Source organism: Anabrus simplex, chromosome 6 (assembly GCF_040414725.1).
Source record: "Anabrus simplex isolate iqAnaSimp1 chromosome 6, ASM4041472v1, whole genome shotgun sequence".
Classification (NCBI taxonomy): Eukaryota; Metazoa; Arthropoda; class Insecta; order Orthoptera; family Tettigoniidae; genus Anabrus; species Anabrus simplex.
The window spans coordinates 344,897,637-344,919,888 of NC_090270.1; the positions used below are offsets into that span (position 1 = coordinate 344,897,637).

Sequence of the window (22,252 nt, forward strand, 5' to 3'; positions counted from 1 at the left end):
ACAGGGTGATAATGTTGTGGATATAGAGAATGTTCTGGAAACATGGAGATTGTACTGCCAGGATCTGCACAGTGTACAGTGTAATGCACAAGACCAAGTGAAGATAGACAAGCAGTCAGATCCTGAACCTGACATTCTCCGAGATGAAGTAGAAATGGCTTTGAAAATGCTGAGAACTGGAAAAGCGTGTGGACCTGATGGAATAAGTGCAGAAGTCTTGAAAGCTACAGACGATGCTGGAATTGAAATGCTGTTGAAAATCTGCCAAGCAATATGGAATTCTAGAAGATGGCCTGAGGAATGGGTACTGTCAATTTTTGTCCCAATCCACAAGAAAGGATCGAGGAAAAAATGTGGAAATTATCGTTTAATTGCTTTGATTTCACATGCCAGTAAAGTTATGCTTCATATCCTGCACAAGAGACTCCGGGCATTCCTAGAGTATCAAATTCCTGAAGTCCAGACTGGATTCATGAAAGGAAAAGGCACTCGAGAACAGATGTTAATTTAAAGTTAAGAACTTCATATTTGGGTTCCGTATTGAAGCAGAATTCACATCAAAGAAAAGTACAATAAGTTCCACCTTTTCAATACATTATATTATGTGACAGTTTTACGTTACAATTAAACCTTCACATTTTTATACACTCGGGACCGGTTTCGACAGTGTCCCTGTCATCATCAGCCAAGAACAATTAATCGAGGACATTAAACCTTACAATATTTCAGGTATGATATAACAGTAAATATAAAATTATACATTATCTATCTACAAAAAGGTGTGAACATGTCCAGGTAAAAAATCACGATTAAGAAAAATCATGTCCTGTAGGGTGTGCATTTATAAAAATTTCTAATTAAAATAACGTGTTAAAAATCTGCTATTATATTATAGCTATAGCAGAGTATGTTTATAGGTGTAAATCTATGAAATTTTGGCACTCAAGACATATAACTATGTTTGACAAGTTAAAGGTGTTCAAACATTTAGTTAAATGGTGTTCCACTTAAAATATGTGATGCAGTTCAGCTGAGGTTGTAGTAAATATGTTTGTAGGCTTGATTCCACTACGTTCCGTCTACCATCAACTTGGCACCTGAGGTGAGTTTCTCATTCACCAATACTTCGCGAAATTTAACTCCCTTTCGTTTCTTAAATACGGTAACTTTATATCGCGTTTTATTTCTTATAGGTTCCGACTTGGATCAGGATCCCTTCTAATCAATTTATACGATCACAATCTACAATATAAGATCTACAAGCACCATTTCAGCCAGGACTTTTGTTACTTCTCAACAAGATGATATACAACCACATGTCAACATGTACATTTGTTTAATAGGACTTGCTGATCATCTACATCAACAAGCAGTGACCCATTTAAATTGTTCATTTCTACTTATATTGATATTTTATATAATCATCTGCTCCTCAAGTCCAAGTTGTAGCCTCAGCTGAACTTTACCATATACTTTAAGTGGAACATCATTAACTAAATGTTTTATCAACTTTTAACTTGTCACACATGGCTATATGTCTCGAGTGTTAAAAATACCAAAATCAAGCCTACAAACATATTTACTACAACCTCAGCTGAACTGCATCACATATTTTAAGTGGAACACCATTTAACTAAATGTTTGAACACCTTTAACTTGTCAAACATAGTTATATGTCTTGAGTGCCAAAATTTCATAGATTTACACCTATAAACATACTCTGCTATAGCTATAATATAATAGCAGATTTTTAACACGTTATTTTAATTAGAAATTTTTATAAATGCACACCCTACAGGACATGATTTTTCTTAATCGTGATTTTTTACCTGGACATGTTCACACCTTTTTGTAGATAGATAATGTATAATTTTATATTTACTGTTATATCATACCTGAAATATTGTAAGGTTTAATGTCCTCGATTAATTGTTCTTGGCTGATGATGACAGGGACACTGTCGAAACCGGTCCCGAGTGTATAAAAATGTGAAGGTTTAATTGTAACGTAAAACTGTCACATAATATAATGTATTGAAAAGGTGGAACTTATTGTACTTTTCTTTGATGTGAATTCTGCTTCAATACGGAACCCAAATATGAAGTTCTTAACTTTAAATAATGTAGCCAACCAGGCAAAAACTAAAGCTCATTATTATATGAACTTAAGAATCAAAATAGGAAAATTAATCAAAGACATAGACTTCTTAAAGAAATGTATCGCCTACGATTTGACTCCAAACTTTCTAAAAAATAACAATAAGAAACATGTTTTACCACATCAATATAAAGTTAACCGTAAGACTAACAAATTATGGCTCAAAAATGAATTGAAATTTCTACATAAGAAAAAATCACTCTTAAACAACCGATTGTATGAAACCCACCTCGAAGTCGCCATGTTGTTATCAGACTCACAATGGAACATTTTCCAAGAGAAAATTTACAGTAAACTATCCACTTTGCTTGTCCAAAAACAGTCCACATTAGATAACAAATTTCAAACCCTCCTCAACAGATCTTCCATAACCAACAAACCATCTAATAACCTGATCAACCCAATCACTGCCAGTCACCCTATAGCTGACTTTCACTCTCCTTTCATCAATTTATCTAATACAACATTCGATGATGAAGAGATCACTATTTTGTCAAAAGGCCCTAAACACAACTGGCCTAATTATAACCCATTAAATGTTGCGAAAACACTAATAGTAGAAACGGAAACAGCGATAAAGAAGATGCCTCATGATATACAAGATGAACTCAGACACGAAGTCAACAAACAACTTAAGAAAACCTTTACATCACCTACCCAAAGCATGACTAAATCTCAACTCGAAGATAGAAATAAAATCATTCAACTTAAAAATAAAATTAAAGATACTAATACTATCGTCACGAAAGCAGATAAAGGCAACACCACTGTTATTATGAATCAAACAGAATATGTATCCAAAACCAAAATGTTTTTCACAGACAGCACTTTTACAATAATTAACAAAGATCCTACACAAACCATTCAACGGCAATTAAAACAGACGCTTAAAAACACATCATTTCTTTTAACCGACAGTGAAAAAAGCAAATTAATTAAAATGAACCCAGGACTTCCCACCGTTAAAGCACAACCAAAAATACATAAACCTAATGTCCCGATACGTCCTATAGTAAACTACAGACCGAGCCCATTGTACAAAGTAGCACAATTCACCCAACAATTTCTTAATAGACACTACACCTTTAAGTCTAGAAAATCTATCAAGAATACACTACAACTTATCAAACAACTGGATGACTTTACACTTCAACCATACCATTCTTTACATTCGTTTGATATCACTAATATGTACACTAGTATTAAACCAGAAAAACTTCTTAAAATTATCCCTCAAAATTTGCATAACCATAGTCAACTTAGTCAACTTGAGATCACTGACTTTATGTCTATCTTGAAACTTTTAATCAATAACAACTACTTCACCTTCGATAAAATAATTTACAAGCAAGACGGCCTAGCCATGGGATCCCCAGCCTCCGGCGTTTTAGCAGAAATATACTTAGATTTTTTAGAACATACAAAAATTGACAATAACACAACATTTAGCAATATACATCTTTGGTCCAGGTACATCGACGATGTATTTATTATTATGGACCAACGCACTACAGACGCAGCTACCACCTTAACGCACCTTAACACTATTGATACAGACATAAAATTTACACTGGAATCCGAAGCCAATAATACTATTAATTTTCTTGATCTCACCATCACCAGACTTCTATCTTCCTTCAAATATAATGTCTACAGAAAACCTACACATACTGCCACTACAATACAAGAAGACTCTATTCACCCCCTAAGCCATAAACGGGCCACTTATAATAGCTTAGTACATCGAGCATTTAATGTCCCAATGTCGAAATCAGACCTTAACAAAGAATTAAATACCATACGCAATATTGCAGCTCATAATGGATACAATAAGAATTTTATAGAAAATATAATCAGCAAATTCAGACATCGCCCAAAATCGAACCTAATTAAAGAAGCTACTAAATCGAAATCTTTTTCAACCTTTACCTACAACCGTAATATCTACAAAATTACAAATATATTTAAGAAACAGAAGACTAACATCTCCTTCAAAACTAATAACAGAAATCTAGATATCCTATACAATTCTAACTCAATCAATACCTCTAACCCTTCTGACAAATCAGGCGTCTACAGATTCCACTGTAACGACTGTCTCAGCACCTACCTTGGACAGACCGGTAGATCGTTCAAAATTAGATATACTGAACACGTAAATGCGATAAAATACAGAAAATTTTCCGCAATAGGCCAACATATACATGATTATAAACATAAATTTTATGGTATGAATAACGACATAGACATCATTGAAATAATAAATAAAGGCCCCATACTCGATTTCACCGAACAATTCTACATCTCACTCGATCAATACAATAACCCAAATTTTAACCTTAACGATCTCTCCGAAAAACCTACAATACTTTTTGACACTTTTATTAAAATAATGAACACTCTTAAAATACCAAAAAACCGATCCATCTTCAAAACAATACACAACATGCTTACATATTTCCCCTACCATCGCACGCGCCCACCTGATCACAGTCCCGCCTCTACCGCGTTGCCTCCTTCCCCTAACTCAGTAACACCGCCCCTCTCTGCTCCCTTCTAGGCCTCGTCTCTCTTCAGCCTGTCAGTTCCACTACGTTCCGTCTACCATCAACTTGGCACCTGAGGTGAGTTTCTCATTCACCAATACTTCGCGAAATTTAACTCCCTTTCGTTTCTTAAATACGGTAACTTTATATCGCGTTTTATTTCTTATAGGTTCCGACTTGGATCAGGATCCCTTCTAATCAATTTATACGATCACAATCTACAATATAAGATCTACAAGCACCATTTCAGCCAGGACTTTTGTTACTTCTCAACAAGATGATATACAACCACATGTCAACATGTACATTTGTTTAATAGGACTTGCTGATCATCTACATCAACAAGCAGTGACCCATTTAAATTGTTCATTTCTACTTATATTGATATTTTATATAATCATCTGCTCCTCAAGTCCAAGTTGTAGCCTCAGCTGAACTTTACCATATACTTTAAGTGGAACATCATTAACTAAATGTTTTATCAACTTTTAACTTGTCACACATGGCTATATGTCTCGAGTGTTAAAAATACCAAAATCAAGCCTACAAACATATTTACTACAACCTCAGCTGAACTGCATCACATATTTTAAGTGGAACACCATTTAACTAAATGTTTGAACACCTTTAACTTGTCAAACATAGTTATATGTCTTGAGTGCCAAAATTTCATAGATTTACACCTATAAACATACTCTGCTATAGCTATAATATAATAGCAGATTTTTAACACGTTATTTTAATTAGAAATTTTTATAAATGCACACCCTACAGGACATGATTTTTCTTAATCGTGATTTTTTACCTGGACATGTTCACACCTTTTTGTAGATAGATAATGTATAATTTTATATTTACTGTTATATCATACCTGAAATATTGTAAGGTTTAATGTCCTCGATTAATTGTTCTTGGCTGATGATGACAGGGACACTGTCGAAACCGGTCCCGAGTGTATAAAAATGTGAAGGTTTAATTGTAACGTAAAACTGTCACATAATATAATGTATTGAAAAGGTGGAACTTATTGTACTTTTCTTTGATGTGAACAGATCTTAAGCCTAAGACAAATCATAGAAAAGGCTAGAGAATTCAATGTTCCGGTATACCTGTGCTTTATTGACTGCCAAAAGGCCTTCGATACTGTCAAATGGAACCATCTTTGGAAAATTTTGGATGACATGGGTTTGCCACTCCATTTGATTGATCTCCTCAAGTCCTTGTATAAGGAAAATACAGCCACTGTGAAGATACAAAACAAACAGTCTCAGCGGTTTCGTACAAGGGCTGGAGTTCGCCAGGGATGTATCCTGTCACCGTTACTTTTCAATATCTATGGTGAACATGCAATGAGAACTGCGTTAAATAGCTGGGACAAAGGGTTTCCATTGGGGGATGCAAGATCAACAACTTGAGATTTGCTGATGACACCACCTTGATAGCATCATCTGAAGAGGAGTTGACAGAGCTGATCAAGAGAGTAGAGGAAGCAAGCCTAGAAATTGGATTACGCCTAAATCGACAGAAAACCAAAGTCATGATTGTTGATCGTAAGAACAACAACAGTCCACATATCAAACAGATTGGAGCGTGTGAAGTTGTACATCAGTATGTATATCTAGGCTCCTTACTATCCAATTCTAGTGGTTCCAAAGATGAAATAAAGCGAAGAATTGAAATAGCAAAGGTAGCAATGATCCGTCTCCAGAAGACAAAAAAGAAGCTCGTTGAATCTCTAGTCTTCTCAGTCTTCTTGTATGGCGCAGAGACGTGGACCATCCTCAAACGTGATCGTGAACGGATTGAAAGCTTTGAAATGTGGTGCTGGAGGAAAATGTTAAGGATTCCTTGGACAGCTCATCGCACGAACACATCAATCCTGAACCAACTTCAGATAAAAGTTTGTCTATCGTGCAAGGTCTCTCAGCGGATTGTACGCTACTTTGGACATATAATGCGCCGAGATGGTAGTCTTCAAAAGCTGATTGTTGAGGGCAAAGTCCAGGGAACCAGACAACGAGGATGAGTACCAACGCGATGGATTGACATGGTGAACGGCCCCCTACAGTGTTCTCTCAGAGCAACCACATTGAAAGCTTTAGATAGGGAAGAATGGCGGAGTATGATTCAAGTAATAACTCTCATTATGTATGATTCATCGGCTAGAGGGCTGAATATTATGATAGTCACGACGCCTCAGTCATGAGGCAAAACGAAGAAGAAGATAATAAGAGGTGACAGCACTCTCCCCTGTCAGTCCAGTCTAATTCCTAAACCATTCTGTCTTTCCAATTGGGATCAGCACTCTGCTAACATAGTTGTTGTACATTGCTTGCACCATTTCTAACATTTCTCTTCCGAGTCTCTTTTTAACTATGGTTTCCCAAACCTTCTCTCTGGGGACACTATCATATGCTTTTTTTTCTTATTCTTCTTTCTAATATCCTCTCCATTATTTTAACTACCTGTGATATAAATGTGATCCTCTATAGTTACCACAAACTTTCTTGTCCCCTTTCTTAAACACTGGTATTATTATTCCTTTTTTCCAGTCTTCTGGTACACATTTGTGTTTCCATATACACCTTAGTAGTTGGTACAACCATTGCATACCAACAGGTCCAGCAGCCTTTATCATTTCCACACTGATTTCATCCATCCCTGTTGCTTTTCCCATTTTCATCTTTTGTACCGCTAGCTCCACCTCCAACATTGTTGTACCATTCTCTGTTGTTGAGTCCTCACACTACCGAGCTCGATACCTGCAGTCGCTTAAGTGCGGCCAGTATCCAGTATTCGGGAGATAGTAGGTTCGAACCCCACTGTCGGTGGCCCTGAAGATGGTTTTCCGTGGTTTCCCATTTTCACACCAGGCAAATGCTGGGACTGAACCTTAAGTAAGGCCACGGCCGCTTCCTTCCCACTCCTAGCCCTTCCCTGTCCCATCGTCGCCATAAGACCTATCTGTGTCGGTGCGACGTAAAGCAACTAGCAAAAAAGAAGAAAAAAAGAGTCCTCACACTATATTGTTCTATCTCCCCTGTACAGTTGTTCACATTAAATAGCTTATCAAAATACTCCTTCCATCTTCTCTCTATCTCTTCTAGGTGTGTTAACAATTTCCCATCTTCATTTTTTCACTAGCTTTGTGGTAACTCTTTCTGTCCTCTTACGTCATATAAGTCCATGCAGCATCCTTTTACTGCCACTTACATCCACTTCCATTTTTTGTGTAAATTCTTCCCAACTCTTCTTCTTTTCTTCTACCACCTTCTCACATCTCCGTTTGCTGTTGAGATACTTCCTTTTGCTATCTTCTGTTTGATCTCTGTTCAATTCTTGCCAGGCTGTCTTCTTTCTTTCACCACTTTCCTCATTCCACCATGGTGTCTCCTTTTCTTTCATTCTTGTAGATGTCCTGCCACAAGCACTCTCTGCTACACTAACAAATGACTTTTTAAAATTGGCCCATTCCTCTTCTACATTTTCCACTTCAGTAAGTGGGATTTGTTGCTTCAATCTCTCCTGAAAATTTTCGTGTACATTTTTATCTTTCAATTTCTGAACTTTTATTCTCTTTTCTCTTATCTCTTTTTAGTTTTTCCGTGTTTCCCAACCGTAATTTTGTCACCACAATTCTGATCCCCATCAAATGCTTCTCCTGGTAAAGCTGTCACATCCATCAACTTCCTGCAATTAGTCCTTTCCACCAAAAAGTAAATTACTGAGTTTGTTCTTCTATCGTAATTTTCCTGCTGTCCATTCCTTTCACAGAAGTCCACTAGTTCCTCTTCTTCAAGATTATTTTTTCCATATCCATATGGTCCGATGATTTCTTCCTTTCCTTGTCTCTCGTTTTCAACTTCTGTATTCAGATCTCCCATAATAACCACTTCCACATCTGAAATTTCTCTTCCTACTTTCTCCAAGAATCCTTCAATATCTTCTTCCCTGTTTGCCGTCTGTGGTGCATACACTTCTCTGAAGTCATCACTTCATTCTTCATCTTTAGTCTAATCTTCATTACTGTCACTAACACATCTACCACTTCAACATACTCCTCCAATTGCTTTGAACAGTCCCACTCCGTTTATTGCCTCTTGTTGCAAGTGACTAATCTCATGTTTTAATCCGTATTGAAATCTGTTAATATACAATAATAAAGTTTTATTATGAATCCACCTGTTCAATACATTATAATGTTGTTACATTAAAATAACTTTTTAACTTTATAACTTTTTAACTAATGAAGTTATTTTAATGTAACAACATTATAATGTATTGAACAGGTGGATTCATAATAAAACTTTATTATTGTATATTGCCTCTTGACCGCCACTAGTATAATGTTTGTCCTTTCCTCAATTTCTTCCTTCCCTTACCTTTCTATTTCACTTCACTCAGCCCCATCATTTCCACCTTCTCCATGAAATTTACTTCCACCTTTCCTGTCAGGGTCATAAGATTTATGATAGCTATCTTAGTGTTGGTTATTGGTCGCCCATTTCTCACAGTTCCCCCTGTACCCTGAGAACTGCACGTCACTTTAAGCAGGGGACGTCTAGCCTTTTGTGAGGTGATTTCTTAGTACCATACATATATAGGCTATTATTACAATGGGGTCGGCACTCCCAAAGGCAGTTTATACCTACTGCCAGGTGTTATTCTAGGGCGCTCCACTGGAGTACAGACGCCTTCTGTAGCCGCTCCTCTGGAGTACAGACACTACAAGTTTCCTTCTTCCGCCACCAATGCCATACCAAAGTCCACCTTCTCCGCCACCGATGCCGTTGAGGTCTTCACCCATATGCTGGGCATGGGCCCTCCATATTTGTGACCCCTGGAGAGAGGGTGTCAGTATTTTAAAGCCCCCAGGAACTGGGCTGCCTGTTGGTCCGCAGGTTGTATTGGGTGTTTCAGCCAGCCCTATTGAATTGCAGGATCCCCCTCTCTGCCACCCGGGGATGCACCCTCTAGGGTGCCGAGGGAAAACAAGGCTATAATATTATCTTAATAGAGTACTAGTGGACCCGTGCTGCTCCGCAACATTCATTATAAATAGGTCAGATAACTCGTCATATTGTCTTGCCTGCCCTTTCCACTAGTTTTATGAACATTTAATACCAGTACATAATAACTTTCATTTGTAATGTAGTATATAACACTTCTTACCATACAGTATTCACTGTGCTTCGACCATTCGGGCGTATCTGAATTTTAACATTTTAAACAATCTTGCTCAAGATTGTGCAACGTAAAATTTTCCGTGACCGAATACTGGAACAATTTAAGATTATTAAAATTTTATTAGTCAACCTATTCAATACAAATGATATTTGCAAAGTTAGGACTTACATCCTATTAAGCTAAGGTCTAAAGGGACATGTTTCGCCCTTTAAAAGGGCATCATCAGCCTTTTTACACTCATGCTAAAGATAAAAATCAGGATCCTGATTGTCAATACAAGAAAAAAATATAAAATGAGAATAAAAATTAGAATGAATATTATACAATATGTGCAATCATGAGTTCTTAAATGACTATTGACAATTAAAATATCATTTAAAATGTTTGTGAAGAAATGGGAGTTGGTATGATAATTACATCAGCAGTCTTAAAATGATCTTATAAAACTGAACAAACTAGGCCTTAACCGAATAAAATAATAAGAAAGTCTATGGCTAAAGTTGCCGTATTAAGGTTCGTGAAATTCGGCTGGAAGCAACCTGATTTTAAATGTAGAGCAAATGGTTAATAGAATCCAATAGCCACTTAAGACAACATAAAACTTCTCTCGTTGAAAAGTCGTAATGAAACTGTAGTATGGCACGTGTAGATTATAAAGTTGTGTCCAATCAATCCATTAATCTCATATTTTGCGAAGTGAGATCGCAGTCTCAGTATTTTTGTTGAAGGAGTTGTGAGAAGTTAACTAATAAGTGCCGCTGTACAGATTTTGTCAGCTCGTATACCGATGGTTAAATGGGAACATTCTTACGTGTTGGCTGTAGTTTTGAATGTGGATTGACTATTGAAGAAATATAGTGCAGAATCTGTAATGAAAAGGAGAATAAAAAGGTAAGAAGTTTAGAGAAAAAACGGTTAAATTAGGGGAATTGATATAAATTCAATTACTTACGTTCTCGGTTTTTGCGGTATGTACTAGTTGTCTGTATGGTCTCGGAACGAGTGAGGTTTGAATGGCGTGTGTTGTATCTGTGTGGAACTGAGGGAGGGGGGTGTGATGGATGAACGGAAATAGGCGGAGCGTTGAGCTTGCGCGCTATTGCCTGTTGAAGATATGGAGTTAAGGAAGGGGAGTGTAATGGAGAAGAGGAGGTGGACGGAGGGTTAAACCTACATGCCGTTGGCTGTGGAACATTAGCAGGGGCGGGGACGGAGGGAGTTACTTTTAAGGGGATGTTGGAATCTTTATTGGAAGTTAGTTTAAGGTTTTTAAGGATTTTATTTAAATTTGGATTTAAAGATTGTAATAAATTGGGTAAAGTCTCGTATAGGGGATTTTTTATTTCGACGGGATCTTTGAGATTTAGGTCTTTGTTGTAATGTTGATCCAGATATATGTAAATGTTTTCTAATTCATTCATTAGTTTTCCTTTGTCTACTATTTTAATGATTGTTAGGTCCTGTTCGATAGTTGTGAAATGATGACCTGTATCTTTCATATGTGAGCTCATGGCTGAAAATTTATTATGTCTATTGGCATTATAGTGTTCCTGATATCTAGTAAGGAAGCTCCGGCCTGTTTGCCCAATGTATGAATTTTCACATTGCGTGCATTTGAGCCTGTATATGCCTGAGTTTGAGTAAATAAAATTTGCTCTACATTTAAAATCAGGTTGCTTCCAGCCGAATTTCACGAACCTTAATACGGCAACTTTAGCCATAGACTTTCTTATTATTTTATTTGGTTAAGGCCTAGTTTGTTCAGTTTTATAAGATCATTTTAAGATTGCTGATGTAATTATCGTACCAACTCCCATTTCTTCGCAAACATTTTAAATGATATTTTAATTGTCAATAATCATTTAAGAACTCATGATTGCACATATTGTATAATATTCATTCTAATTTTTATTCTCATTTTATATTTTTTTCTTATATTGACAATCAGGATCCTGATTTTTATCTTTAGCACGAGTGTAAAAAGGCTGATGATGCCCTTTTAAAGGGCGAAACATGTCCCTTTAGACCTTAGTTTAATAGGATGTAAGTCCTAACTTTGAAAATATCATTTGTATTGAATAGGTTGACTAATAAAATTTTTATAATCTTAAATTGATGTACATTTTCAATACGGACCAAACATGAAGTTTGTAACGTGTAAAACCGAATACTGGTTCGGGTAAGTAGACACCCACATTTTCAAGAGGTTGTCCCTGTGCTTTAATACTGACAATGGTCATACTGAAGGCTAGTCGACCTTCCCGTCTGTGCGTACGTCGATGTTTTCTATTAGCAGCATGTAAGTTATTAGGGACGTTCTGCCATCTGTTGAGTATATTTACAAGCTGGGGAAGGTCAGAGAATCAAAGAGTGTTATAGCACAGAATAGTATTCTTCCATGATCAGAGGAAGTGTATACTATCTGGTTTGCCAGGTAGTAATCAAGCATGGCTGCATGCAGTGACATTATTAAGGATGAAAATCACATATATCAGAACATTAATGAAAGTGTTACTTGTAGGTATATGCACTGCAGACAGAATGCACCACAGAAGGGAATGAGCAATTCCATTATCGAACTTGAGGAACAAATAACAGAGGAGAACACAATCATTATGGGTGATCTGAATGCCCAAGTTGGTAAAGAAAGACTAGACTGTGAAAATATCGTTGGCCCCCATGGCTATGGTAACAGAAACTCTGAAGGAGAGAACCTGATTGATTTCTGTGTGCGAAACAACTTAATCATCCAGAACACATGGTATCAGAAGAGGGACAGCCATAAAATAACGAGTTACAGCTGGGATGGAAAGCTCAAGACTATGGTCGACTCCATCATCACTGATAGAAAAGCGGGTCAGTATGTTACAGATGTTAGTCATACCCAGCGAGTGCCTAGATAGCGACCATCGGCTATTAATCGCTGACCTAAACGATGTTCATGTGCCCAAAATTAAACAAAAGAAAATGCCAAAAAATTAAGACATGGCTGTTGAAGGACATGGAGAAGAAAGGAAACTACAAAGCAAGGATAACAGCTAAATTACCCAAAACTGAGAAAGAGGGAGTAGAAGAAGAATGGTCCTTATTCAAAGAAACCCTTGTAAAAGAAGCCACGGAAATTTGTGGAGAAACAAGTGCCACACCAAAAGAGAAGGAAACACCTTGGTGGAATGACTGAGAGAAGACAGCAGTAAAAGATAGAAATATACTGAAAAGAAAATTAGACCTCGCAAAACAGAAAACAGATGATAGACGAAATGAATTAGAAATTGAACATCTAGCACAGGAATACCAGAAAAAGAAACTGGCTGTAAAAAGACTGATCCAGGATGAAAAGGAAAAGTGCTGGGATGACTTTACTACAAGGATAGAGGAAGACTGTCAAGGAAGTAGGAAACTACTATACAAAATAGTAAACAGTAAAGGAAATGAAAATATAAACATCCTTGCACTGGAAACAGATGATGGTAGCTTAATACAGACAGAGGAAGGGATCAGGGATGATATGAAAAAGTACTTCAACATGCTGTTAAATGGAGATGGGGGCAACACCACCACCAATGATTGTAGTATAGATGAAGCCAAAAACAACAAATACCCGTTAATATGGCTTGAGGTAGAAACAGCACTAAAGAGCTTGCAAAATGGGAAGTCCCCAGGCTTTGATGATCTCAGCTCAGGCATGATAAAGGCAGCTGGAATACCAGGCTTGAATTGGCTATATAGAGTGTTATCAGTGATTTGGGAAAGTAACAAAATTCCAGAAGATTGGAGTAAAGGAGTCATCATCCCACTGTTCAAAAAGGGCAACCGACGGAAATGTGGAAATTACAGAGGCATCACGCCGTTGTCACACTCACTGAAGCTGCTGGAAAAGATCATAGAAACAAGACTTAGGAAGATAGTGGAACCTTTGCTTGAGGAAGAAGAACACTGGTTCAGGAAAGGTCGAAGTACCGAAAATGGATCTTATCTTTGCAGTAAAGGTGCTGACAGAAAAGTACTGGGAATACGGAAGAAATCTTGTGATTGCATTTGTGGACATTGAAAAAGCATATGATAGTGTTCCTCGAAACAAGATATGGGAATGTCTGGAAGACCTAAAGGTGCCAAAGTACTTAATTGACAAAGTCAAGATGCTATACCAGAAGTGCTACAGCTGTGTCCAGATAGGCAACGGACGATCAAAATGCTTTGAAACAAAGAGAGGTGTCCAACAAGGAAGTGCTCTGTCGCCACTCCTGTTCATAATAGTAATGGACAAGGTCATCAAATCTATCAAGAAAATGGACAGTGAACTAAACGCCCTAGTATTTGCTGATGATGTGCTTTTATAGGGAGAGACAGAAGCTGAAGTTCAGAAGAAACTTAATGAATGGAACAACACATTCAAAAATTTTGGAGTGAAGATGAGCAAAACGAAGACAGTGGAAATGACCATCAACAGGGAAGGAACAAGCTCAAATATAGTTCTGGAAGGAGCAAAAATCGAATCAGCCTCCCACTTCAAGTACCTCGGAAGCACAATATCGAAAGACAACACTGTTAGGCAGGAAATACTCAGCAGGACACAGAAAGCATCGAACTTCTACTGTCAAGTCAGAAATCTCCTCTGGGACTGCAAGATACCACAGAAAGCGAAAACAATCATGTACCACACTTACTTCGTACCAATCCTCGTGTACGGTTTAGAGACATGTACCCTACTAAACAAAGTCTTCAGTAGAATCCAAGCAACTGAAATAAAATTCATTAAAACCATGAACCAAACAACCAGAGAGGACAAGATCAGAAATGAAGTGAATAGGAAAGTAGCTGGTATTGAGGTTCCTATTATCAGTGTCATAAAGAAATGCAGACTTAAGTGGTATGGGCACATAATGAGAATGAACAGGGAAAGACCTGCTAGAAAATATTTCGACCTTAATCTCGTAGGAAGAAGACCAAGAAAACGTTGGATAGAGACTGTAAGATCAGATGTGGAGGAGAGAGGATACAAATGGGAGGATGTACTGGATCAGAAGATGTATGAAGACAGAAGGAGATGGCAAGCACTTGTAGATCACTGGAGTTGGGAAATGATGATGATGAATGAGAGTGTTAGTCGCTAAGTACAGAATGTATTGCCTTCGCCTGCAATTATTGGAGTGATCATTTAATGATTTGATTTTATGATTACTCAAAGTTGGCTGAACTTACAGACCTATCAGTGTCTCATGATTCACCGGCAGGTAATTCCGGAGAGAATGAAACAAAAATGAAGCAAATCGGTCCAGTAGAATGGATGGACAGATTTGCCAAGGCTGTTTTTAGTAAACTGTTTTAATATATAAATTTGTATCTCTTAGGTCTGTTTTAGGTCTTTTTATTAAAAACATCAAAGTTTTCTTTTTTTTTTTTTGTTGTAATTTAAATTGAAAATGCTTGCTGTGTAAATTGACTGCTCTGTGTTGTCCCTCAGATCGCGGAACTGCATTTGCTTGTGGAGAAAACAAGATGGGCCAATGTGGCCAAGGACATCAGCATCCACTCGTCCAAACTGCAACACAAGTATGTGATTCATTGTTCTGATTTCTTTAATAGTTCTATAATTATACCATAGAAAAGACTTAAGTAAAATTGATCTGATTTGTCTATTCTCGTAATTCTTTTATGGAGACTGTGGAGAATAATTTTTCAAGACAAGAATGGTTATACAGTTGGGTGTTATGTAATCCATATTGTAGCCAGGATATTATCATTGTAGTAAATGAGAGGGCGTTTCGGAAAACATGGCATTATTGCAGTGGTGGGTTCCTCACATATAGGGCAGGAAAAAAATGTACATACACATGTGTCCGGAATTGTGTGTTTTCCGAGATATTGGACTCTGTCGTGGGCTAGACCCTCTAGTGTTGTGGGCTAAGTTGCGTGTGTTTTTATGGATGTATGCCGGCCACCATCTTACAGGTGTTAAAAATGCTCCACTTCTGCTCATTTTCACATGGACTGAACGCACATGCTGGAGTGTGCCTGGTGTTGTACGTTTAGTTTGAAAGGCCCTTAAAATTCTGGCGTGAAGTGTTCTTTCATCCTCCACAGGCGTTGCGAACACCACCGACTTTGCGTAATACCACACACTGCATTCCAACGAATTAAGATCAGGTGATCGGGGATGCGAAGCAGTTGGTTCACCTCTGCCTATTCAGTGACCAGGGTGATGAACATTAAGGTGTTCGTGGACATTGTGACTCAAATGTGTAGGGGCGCCGTCGTCATGAAGTATATCTCCTGGTGTAGTTGTAGTGGCACGTCTTCTAACAGAGCAGGTAGCATGGTGCGTACGAATTGCCTGTAGGCCTGCCCTGTTAGGTGGTTGGGAAGTAGATAGGGTCCCAGCAAGCACTCGCCAAGGATGATGGCCCAGATGTTGATGGAGAAACTCTGTTAGTGAACCCCTCCAACAGTGGCATGTGGATTGATATCTGGTCATATGTGCTAGTTAATGGAAGTTTTGAATGCCATCGTGTTGAACATTGCATCATCAGACCACAATACCAATGCTGGAAAATTCAGCTCTGAAATGCACTGTTGGAGGAACCACTGGCAGAACGTTAGTCGGGCAGTAAAGTTCACCGGTGCTAAGGCTTGGACTCGCTGTAGGTGGTACGGATACAGTTGGTGTTCTGGCAAAAGTCGCCAGATGTTGTCACAAGGAAGGTACTTCTCTCTACCTAAACTTTTTGTGCTGACGTGAGGATTCTGTTGTACAGCCTCGAGAACAGCTTGAACAGTGGCAGTGGTAGTGGATCTTGGCTCTCTTCTGGTGCCGGTTGTAGGTGCAAAGCCTTCATGTTTACGTATGCAGCAGTGAACATATTCAGATGTTTTTCTATTGGGACAATGACGATTTGGATATCATTCTTGGTAGAAATTATGTGCCTCCACCGCGTCCATCCGCCAACCCATACACTAAATGCATGTCCGCATACTCGGCATTGGAAACCCTGTACGTTGTCTGCGAAACAGACAATCAACTTCAGCAGCTGTTAAGAAACTTGAGAATTGTATGAACATTTACTCATGGTACGTCAACAGCAGTGATCAATTCTCTAACCTGTCTCCAGGAGTACAAATGTATTTGTTTGGAAACTACCGTAAACCATTTGCGGGTGTTAATGGACTTCGTTAAGCGTTGGTCTTAGCAACGATAGGTACAGTTGATTAGTGTTAGGTGGTCACATGATGAAAGTGCAGAAATCAATACTGTATGTCAGCGCACGGCATTTGATGGTACAATAGACAGGTAGAGTCTGATATCTCGGGAAATACGCATTTCCGGACTTGTGTATACCGTTATTGATGCCTTACTTCTAAAACCTCGTATGTCCTAATGCTATTCCTACCCATTATATTCCTTAAGACTGGTCACGCCTCCCAGCCACAATTTATATGCAGTTCATTAGAGTAATTTCCTCTGTGTTCGTTTTCCTGTGCAAATGTGCAAAGGAAAATAGACCTTAGCGTACCGTATTGTAGGGATGTTATTAACAAGCGAATTTACGCACTCCTGCAGTATAATGTATTTCCTTTAGACATAACCATAGGAAAATGAACACTGAGTAAATTGTTCTGAAGGCCTGCATATCCACATGTGGCTGGAAGGCGTGATAAGTCTTAAGGAATATAATGGATAGGAAGAACATTGGGACATATGAGGTTTTAGAAGTGAGCCATCGATATTCACCTTTTTCCTTCTCTATATGTGAGGAATTTGCCCCTGCAATTATGCAATGTTTAGGATGCTCCGAAACGATGTGAATAGGATACATGAGCATTAGGGATTTTGGTCATACTGATAGTGATAAACAATTTGAAAAACATAATTCAGTATCTCATGCAGTATTCATTTTATCAGCTGCTGAAGTTAGCCAATCAGAGCGCTAGTGGGCGAATTGAAATGAGCTATATGAGGCGGTGTTGCGAAATGTACACGTGGCTTAAGACTGGCTGAGAGAAATCAGCATCAAACACAATTACACTATGGGTTTCAGCTGGTGTCAACGTAGTGTAGGCTACTTGCTATGGCACAGTCTTTCAGCTCGGAGTTCCGTGTCCAAATCCCTTCCCTGGTGATGTCGTTCGTCAATTGGTGCTTTCAAGCCGGTCTTATGCTATACTCAGGTTTAGCAACATTGCCTCACGGAGCCCATTTGAATTCACCTGAAACACAGTTTAATAGGTCAAATTCAGCAGCTAATAAAATGACAATGGTGCAAGATGTCAAATTAATTTTTTTTCAAATTATCAGAATGACCAACCCTTTTCTGAGGCTGATAAATATCACAACTTATCTTAGGCTATTGTTATGATGGGGTCACCACTCCCAAAGGTATTTTAGAGCTACTGCCAGCAATTAATCAGGCCGCCCCTTGCATAGGGAACAGACTCCCTTGCAGCCGCCCCTAACATGGAAAACAAGCACTGCTGACGAACAGTGTACTCATACTATTTCACGGGTACTGGGCTGCCTTTTCCGCAATTTCCACTGTTCCAAAGCCCATCTTCTCTGCTGTAGATTCTGTTGGAAGTCTAGACCCTATATTCACCATGAGGGTACTGATGAGAAGAACAGTGGGAATATGGAAAAGATCTGGTGATAGTATGCCTTGATCTAGAGAAGGCATATGATAGTGTTGATAGAGAAAAAGTGTGGGAAACCCTGGAAACAAAAGGATCAAGGGAACTAGTGAAAGCAACGTATAAGAATGGTTTCAGTTGTGTCCTAACTCCAGTGGAGAGAACAGATTTGTGTAGAAACCAAACTGGACTAAGACAGGGAAGTGTATTGTCTTCACGTACGTTTATAATGGTTATGGATGAAATTCTAAAGAAACAAAGGCAAGATATGGAGGGGATATGAAAATATTGTTGTTTGCAGATGACAATAGTGATCTGGGGAGCCAATTGTACAGAAGTTCAAATCCAACTAGAGGCTTTAAATGGTAATACAGTAAAACCTCGTTAATTCGAAGTCGTTGGGACACAAAAATCGGACTTCGAATTACGTGATTTCGAATTATCTGCCAACACTTACTTCGGAAATGCCAACCCTTGCGGCCTCACAATATATTTGAGACCCATTACTGCATGCAATTAACTTTGATTCACAGTTTAAAGCTCTCAAATATCATGGAAAAAACTTATTTCCAAAATGTATTCAACAAGGTGCATTTACAGTATTCAAATAATGCACTTGGATAACTCATCGGCAAACATAACCTCACGCAATGAAATCAAAAGAAAGAAAACCTGATTCATAGATGAGGAGAAATCTATACTGGCTCCCCTGTGCAACTTTTTTATTCATTGGATTACTGTACTGTATACAGTTTAGATGCCTTGTGTTTGTACGGGATGTACCCGATGCCCTTAAAACATTGCGGCTTATCGAACTTCCCTATAATGAGGGGAGAAAGTCTGTTGCTTCCGTCCACATTACAACATTACAGTGACTATACTTGTACAATTTCCCGCCATGGCACTTCTAAGATCCATTAATGCTTGCAATCACCTTGATTCTCAGTTTATACTTTCCAAATACCATGGAAAACACTATTTCAGAAATTTATCCAACAAGGTGCATTTACATTATTCAAATAATGCTCTTGTAGAAAACAATGACAAACATAACCTCATGCAATGAAAGGAAGAAAAACACGATTCAAAGCTGAGGGAAAATAATGCTCGCTCCCCTGTACAAATGCTTTATCTTTTGGATCATTGTACTGTCTGCATTTTTAGATGCCTTGTACTGGCATGGAAAGTGCCCAACGCCCTTAAAACATTGTGGTTTTTCGAACTTTCGTATGACATGGAAAGGAAGTCTCTCGCTTCCTTGTGCAGTGTGCACTGCATAGCAACACAGTACATTGCCAGCTGGCATTTCTCTCCTTTAAAAACATAAGTCTGTTTGGCCTCAGCATTTTAAAAAATAAATACAAACAACAATGCAGTTTCATCGGCATTGACAATATTGTATGGCGCGTACGAATTGATTATAGGCTATAAGCCACGCTTTTTCGCCAACTGTCTGCATCACCAGTGTTCGCGGATTCTACCTCTCAGCACACTGCCTGCTATGTGATATTGTGAATTATTGCGTTCCTAAAAACGCCGAATACAAAATAATTATGATTCCACTCGAACATAGCAGATATGAAGCACACTGTAGACACGCCGAAGTAGGTGAAAGTGCGCAAAGTTACCCCTTCATGTTCCGGAAGATGCATTCTTTCATGACACGGAGAAATTTTGAATTTAATTTACTCTGTAAAATACTATTTTTGCAAAATGTAAAGGCAGTTTCAAATTAAAAGTCTGAATTTTGGTAACAGGACCGACATTGTTCTTCGAATGACGAATTATCCGTATTTCGAATTAAACAATTTAAATAACATGCAAAACCGAACCTCATGTCTCCGGGAACGAGAGCTGCTTCAAATTAGGAGAGATTTTGAATTAACCAATTTCGAATTATCGAGGTTCTACTGTATTAAGAAATATGGAATGAAAATTGGTGTGGAGAAGAGCAAAACAGAGGTGATGACAAGGGGAGAAAGAGTAGGAATTGTCATTATCAGAGGACAAAACCTTGAGGTTGTTGAATACTTCAAATATTTGGGAGCAAAATAATGCAAGATGCAAGTTTGGATAAGGAGATCAACAGAAGGTACAAGCGGGAAATACGTTTACCAGAATGTGAGGAACCTGGTGTTGAATAGAGAAGTTCCTATGAAATGTAAAAAGATAACTTCAGTAGTATATCACTTGACATAGTGTTCTACGACAGTAAACACAAACATTAAAATCAAATCAACATCTCTTTATTTGCAAACAAGGTGTCTACCTCGGTGGCAAATGGTACACTAAAATACATTATTGTCAAGCACTAAATATTAAATTAACAAGAGAAGAAAATTTTTCCTATAATACAATATTATACAATTTACGCTAACAATTTTTTCTATTAAACACACAGCTCATCCTCAATAAATTTATATTGTTTACAAAATTCTACTTATAATATCTCCTGTACTACTTACAAATATAGTCAACTGATATATAGTATGTGGAATTACTTCAAATGATACTATACAACTGGTATAAGATTAAACTTTACATTGCATTTATTTATTTTTCTTCTTTTTTTTTACCCATTCTGGAACCTAAGTAGCATAATGACCTGCTGCGTCTTAACCAGAGCCCCTTTTGCCACCACTTTTCAGAGTTCCTGAAGGGCCTTCACAGCTACCGTAGCAGTCCCAGGGCCCTCGAAGACCCCACTGTACTTCACCCCTACAGGCAGTCCCCTACTTTGGCTGTCCAAACTCCTTAGACCAGGGGATGGAATTAAGTGATTCACACACATTTTTTTCATTTACAATAACCTGCACTGGTCGAATGCCCTCTAACACTTCATTTATTTTCTCTGTTGCTGTTTATTCCCTTCTTGAATATCTGTACAGATTTTGGAAAAGGATCAAACACTACCCCTGGTAAACTGTTCCACTCCTTCACACCCTTCCCAATGAATAAAAATTTACCCCAATCGCTTCTGCTAAAATTCCTTCTAATTTTATATTTGTGGTCAGTCCTGCCGATATAATTATTTTCCAACTGAAGCCTCTCACGGATATCTCCCCATGCTTCTTCTCTTGTATAGGCTCTATATAATCCTATAAGTCTAGTTTTCTCCCTTCTCTTACTTAAAGTTTCGCACCCAAGTTCCTTTAACATTTCTGATACACTACTCTTTCTCCTGAAATCCCCTGTTACAAATCTTGCTGCTTTCCTCTGCACACTATCTATTTCTTTTATTAGGTATTCTCGGTGAGGATCCCAAACACTGTTTGCATATTCCAATAATGGACGAACCATACTTTAGTAACTTTTTTCTATTAATTCTTTATTGCATCCTTTAAGTAGCCTCATTATGACATGTAAAAATCTGTATGCTTTCCCAACAATGTCATCAACGTGACCCTTCCAGTGCAAATTACTTTCAAATCTCACACCTAAGTATTTGCACTTGCCATCTTTTGGGATAACTACCTCATCCAAAGTATATTCAAATTCAGTTTTAAAGCTCCTGTTTGTAAATGTTGTAACAGTTGATTTGCCTCCATTAACCTTCACATTATTTTCTTCAACCCATTGTTGGATATTTTCGAGGTCCCTTTGTAATTCTGAACAATCCTCAATGTTATTTATTTCCCTATAAACAATTATGTCATCTGCATACAATCTTATTTTTGATGTTATATTGTTCCCTAAATCATTTGCGTATACTACCCTGTGCAATTCCCTTCCAAACTATA

At 38.0% G+C, this 22,252-nt stretch overlaps 1 protein-coding gene across 2 annotated transcripts in view; it reads left to right on the forward strand.

The window, feature by feature from the left end:
* LOC136875365 (protein RCC2 homolog) overlaps positions 1-22,252 on the forward strand; it is a 321,715-nt gene that overhangs the window by 83,168 nt on the left and 216,295 nt on the right. For both annotated transcript variants that reach the window (XR_010860420.2, XM_067148916.2), the window contains exon 5: positions 15,355-15,443. Coding sequence is in view for 1 of the 2 variants with exons in the window: in XM_067148916.2 (XP_067005017.2) it covers positions 15,355-15,443 (89 nt within the window). In the remaining variant the exon portion in view is untranslated. The remainder of the gene's footprint in view (positions 1-15,354; positions 15,444-22,252) is intronic.